This window comes from Mus musculus, chromosome 1 (genome assembly GCF_000001635.26).
Source record: "Mus musculus strain C57BL/6J chromosome 1, GRCm38.p6 C57BL/6J".
NCBI lineage: Eukaryota > Metazoa > Chordata > Mammalia > Rodentia > Muridae > Mus > Mus musculus.
Window position 1 is genome coordinate 151203912 of NC_000067.6, and position 4579 is coordinate 151208490.

Genomic DNA, 4579 nt, shown 5'->3' on the forward strand with positions numbered 1-4579 from the left:
ATATCCAATTAGAAAAGGATTAAAAAAAGAAGTACAATAATTCCTTAATACTTCCTTGAGTTAGATTGAATTTAGCAGCCCCACCTGGCCCCTCCCTTTCTTGAGGGTGTAGCCTGTCGAGGGCGTGGCGAAAGCTTACCAGAGACCTCTGCAGGAAGTGGGAGGGGCTTCCAGGGCCCTATTTAAAGCCAGTCAGCTCTCCTATCAGTACCATTTGCCAGTGAACGCCACCCAAAGACAGAGGCAGAGGCATGGCCCTGGGAGCAGAATTGAGTGAAACGCTAGTCGAGAAGCCTGAACATATGAATTTAGAGATGTCCATCCTGGCTCCTTCCAAGAGAAAGCAGCTCCTAGACAAGAAGGCAGAAGACAAACAGCCCCCTGAGAGTCGGGGTAACAATGGCAGGAGTTCCAAGTCCTCTCCCATGGGCAAAGACAACACCTGGCCAAGTCCGGAGGCTAAGGTCCCCAGTCAGAAGCGATCTGGGCAAAGCTGGGCTGTCTCCTCCTGCGGACCCCACAAGAGAAGCAGCAAGCTGGAGGACAAGAGGAGGAACAGACCATCTCGCTTCAGAGAGAGAGGAAGGGACAAGCCGGGGTCCACCCACAAAAGAGATTCCTCGCACACAAAACTGCATGTAAAGGACCGAAGGTCCCAGCCAAGATCTCCTGTGAGGACTCTGAAGCGCAGTCGCTCTGGAGACAGGCAAGGTGTCCCGCACAACTCTGCCAAGAGACGCAGACAGACTTCTCCTCCAGAAGCCAGCTCATTACCAACATTCTCGCTGCTCATGTCCAGAGTCTTCACCAACGTGGATGCCTTGCAGGTGAGCCTGGACGACCTGCAAGCCCCCGGAGGTGCCTTCCTGCGTGTGCCCTCAAGCAGCACGGAGCCCAGTGTCTCGCAGCGGGCCTGGCTCACTTGGCAACTGTCCCATGCAGGAGCCGCACTGCACTGGGCCCTTCACACAGTCAATTCCATCTTGACTGCGCAGGCCAGCCTGCCCAGATACACCTGGCCCCAAGGCTATTCCTTCACTGCTGACCCTAGACCCGTGCCCACCTCCAAGATCCAGGCCAGCCAACTGGCTCAGAGACCAGGCGACTTGGCATCTCCCAACCCTTCAGTGGATACAAGAAGCATCCTGGGCTGAGCACAGCAGGCCAGAGAGACCAGAAGGCAGGCTTTGAGTCCAGTGAGCACCAAACTATCTACAGACTCCGGAGGCACTCAACTTCAGAGTCCAGTGTCTCTCCAGTCAAGGACACGGGGAGTGACTGAAGAAAACCTGGGAAGCCTCATTGGGGAACTTGGACTGTTGGAACCTCTCATAGATGTGGACCCTTCTACCTTGCCCTTTAGGAGAAGTGTATCATTGGAGAAACGACCGACTCTTAGAATTCAATCAGCCAGAGAAGCTTGGGTATCATACAGACACCCTCCTCCCCTATTGGACAGGGTCCCTTATGCCAACTGAGGGTTAAACTGCCCATGTATGGCACAGGCCACCACAACACATTGACTTGGAGTTCCTGGGGTCAAGTTCCCGCCCTTGGGCATGCTAGCAGTGCAGCTCCCCAGCCGCACAGCCACGGGGAAGCCTGAGCTCTGTTCCCTGAGTTTGAACTGCATTCTTTCTTTCTGCAGAGCACTCAAGCACTGCCTAGAACCCAGACTTTACCTCAGGTTAGCAAGCTGGACTAGGAACTCTCCGAACACAGATCACCGTTCAGTAGACTTACTCTCTGACAGAGTCAATCCATTTAGTACTCTAAATCTATGACCTGATTTTTATCCACTTTTAATTTCCGTCTTGGTCACATCCTGACTTGTAATGCTTCATCGTGGTTTTCAGTATTTTAATAAAGATTTATTTTTTTCTACAAAAAAAAAAAATTAAGTCATTCCTTCTGTCTGAGATGTCGGCTGCTCATTCTTTGGGGCTTACTCTCTTCTTATCTCTCAGCTGCAGTATCGTAGAAATAGCACTGAGTTTGGTCAAGAAGGTTTAAATTCCAGGTGCGACCCTGAACAAGTTGATTTGCTTCCGGAAATTTACATATCCAACTTGTAAAGGACAACATGGCATGGGTAGAAGAGAAAAAATTAACTGGAACCTTAATTATTATCTACTTAGTATGCCTAAAGCAAACTAGATAATAGCAGAAACAAGAGAGACGTTTCCGGGCAGTGGAGGCACAAGCATTTAATCCCAGCACTTGGGAGGCAGAGGCAGGTCGATTTCTGAGTTCGAGACCTGCCTGGTCTGCAAAGTGAGTTCGAGGACAGCCTGGACTATACAGAGAAACTGTGTCTTGAAAACCATAAAAAAACTGTAAATTTGCTGCTATTATGAATCATAATATGAATAGCTGTGCTTTTCAATGGTCTTAGGTGACCCCTGTGAAAGGATCATTTGATCCCCAAATTGGTCACATCCCCCAGTTTGAGAACCACTATGCTAGAGACTTCCATTTCAATCTCTAGTTTTATATATACATTTTATCTACCCATTCAAAGTTCTATGAAGGGGAGGGGCCTTAGCTATACTGCTCATTGCTATATTCCTAATACAACTCAGGAGCCTCATAAACACATGCTAACTAATTACCCCCCCCATCAAATATGAACCTATCATGTACCAAGCCATGTGATGGGGCTCAGGTATGTAAAGGGGGTTCACTGTCTCTCAGGATACTCCTCCCAGCTCCAAATTCATTCTGAATGCTTCCTTGAAATATCTAATGGGCTTCTCCAACTTGATGAGTTTTCAGGTCTGAAACAGACTCTTCCCCCTATAGTTGCCTAATCACCCTTTAAGCCAAATCACCAATACCCTCAATAGAAAGAAAAGAATCGCCCCAATACCTCTGTTCCTTTGCTACAAATACATTCCAATCGCTCTAAGAACAGATGTAAGATTTTCTATTATATACATCAAACACAGTCCTAACAATTATCATTCAAATGAAAGCTAGAAGAAGAGAGAAAATAAAGGGTACAAACAAGAGGGAGTTGCTGACTAGGAGAGCCAGAGAAGAGGATTAGAAGGAAGGCCACCACGAGGCTGAAGACTACGGCCAGATGACCAACAAAAGAGAGATAAAGAGAGATGGGAAAGACATACAATGTGCACTTGTTATTACATTTAAGGAGTCATAGCTGTGTTTTTAGACTATGACCAGAACATAAAAACATCTTTAGCTTTATTTAAATGGCTAGGAAATCATGTGTGGAGATATTCTAGGAGACCTGGCAAAGAAGACCAGAGGAACCTGAACTAACCTCTAGCTAGAGTCAGCAGAGTTAACTGCCATGCCTGCTCCCCTCAGTCCCGCTGCATTACATAGTCTCAATTTTCCGGAGCCAGAAGAACATGGAGAAGAGTGTGGGGGGCAAGGGGGGGGAAGAGGGGGTGGAATCACAAGATACAAGAGTATCGACCCCAGGCAGAGGAGTTAGCCGGGAAGTCAATGACCAGGAGAGCCCCCACTGGGCCAGCAGGACCCTCATTTTAACCCTCATCTTGAGCTCCTTGCTAACAGGTGACCTGCTAACTTGAAGTCCTATCAATTCCACTTGATTGGTAAATTGAAACTCCTGATTGTCATTAATGAGATTTTTACCAGAACCAGTCTGAGCCCAGGTAATAACCTATATTCCCAGAGCAAGGCCCATTACTATTATAAATAACATTCAGTATTATTTATCAAGACCTTCTAGTTAACCAGAAGAAAAAAAAAGTCTCTGAAATTACACCAGTTGTTTATTTCCATGTGATATTCAACTCTCTCTATATGACCAGTGAGACAAGACAACCACCATGTAGCTACTCCAAATATTATACCTAATGAACTTATCTGGAATTATTTAGGTTAGAGAAAAAAAAAGAAAAAAAACAAAAAAAAACTCTTTTTGTACCTGTCTAATAGAGAACTAAAAGACCATGATGCTCGAGAAAAGGTCCTTCTCTGCTTTGCCTTTAATTTTCTTGATTAAAAATTGTTAAAGTTTAGTTCAACATGAAAGCAACCTCTTGTACCTTGTGTTCCCAGCCAGTTCTGCCCTGTTATAGCTCAGCGAGGTAGAGGTGGCAAAGGGAAAGAATTTGATCAAATGAAGGCAGAAAGAACTCCCTGTAACTTAATCTAGAAAATCTGAAAGGGCTTTGTTGGAATTATCATCACTCAAGGGTGCTCAGTGGACAACACCGCCATCTAAATCCTTATGCCTGCTAGGTCAGCTCATGGATGAGCTCAACACTCCAGGTTTACGTTATGGACAAGAAAAATTGTAAACACTTAAATGTGGGTTACTGTGTTTCACAGGATATATCCAGTTACTGAAGTCTTTATGTGTTCTGCATAGTTCATCCTCCAATATCTGCTTAAAGAGCCAACCAGTGAGCGAAGGGAAGGAAGGAAGGAAGGAAAGAAGGAAGGAAGGAAGGAAGGAAGGACGGAAGGAAGGGAATTCAGTTGCAAAAATAAGCAATACACAAATATGCTTTGAGCATGAAGCCTGAGATAACAAAATGTAAATCAAATTTCTCATCCAAAACATGACCAGAGATGCCTG

At 45.6% G+C, this 4579-nt stretch overlaps 1 protein-coding gene across 1 annotated transcript; it reads left to right on the forward strand.

The window, feature by feature from the left end:
* Positions 1-209: 209 nt before the first annotated feature.
* 3110040M04Rik (RIKEN cDNA 3110040M04 gene) lies at positions 210-1885 on the forward strand. The gene has a single exon (NM_001372355.1). It carries the CDS (start codon positions 252-254, stop codon positions 1152-1154), a length of 903 nt encoding a protein of 300 aa, NP_001359284.1. The 5' UTR covers positions 210-251; the 3' UTR covers positions 1155-1885.
* Positions 1886-4579: the final 2694 nt, after the last annotated feature.

What these genes read in the sequence shown, in the direction of transcription:
- 3110040M04Rik (NM_001372355.1), top strand. Translation starts at nt 252, where the DNA reads ATGGCCCTGGGAGCAGAATTGAGTGAAACGCTAGTCGAGAAGCCTGAA.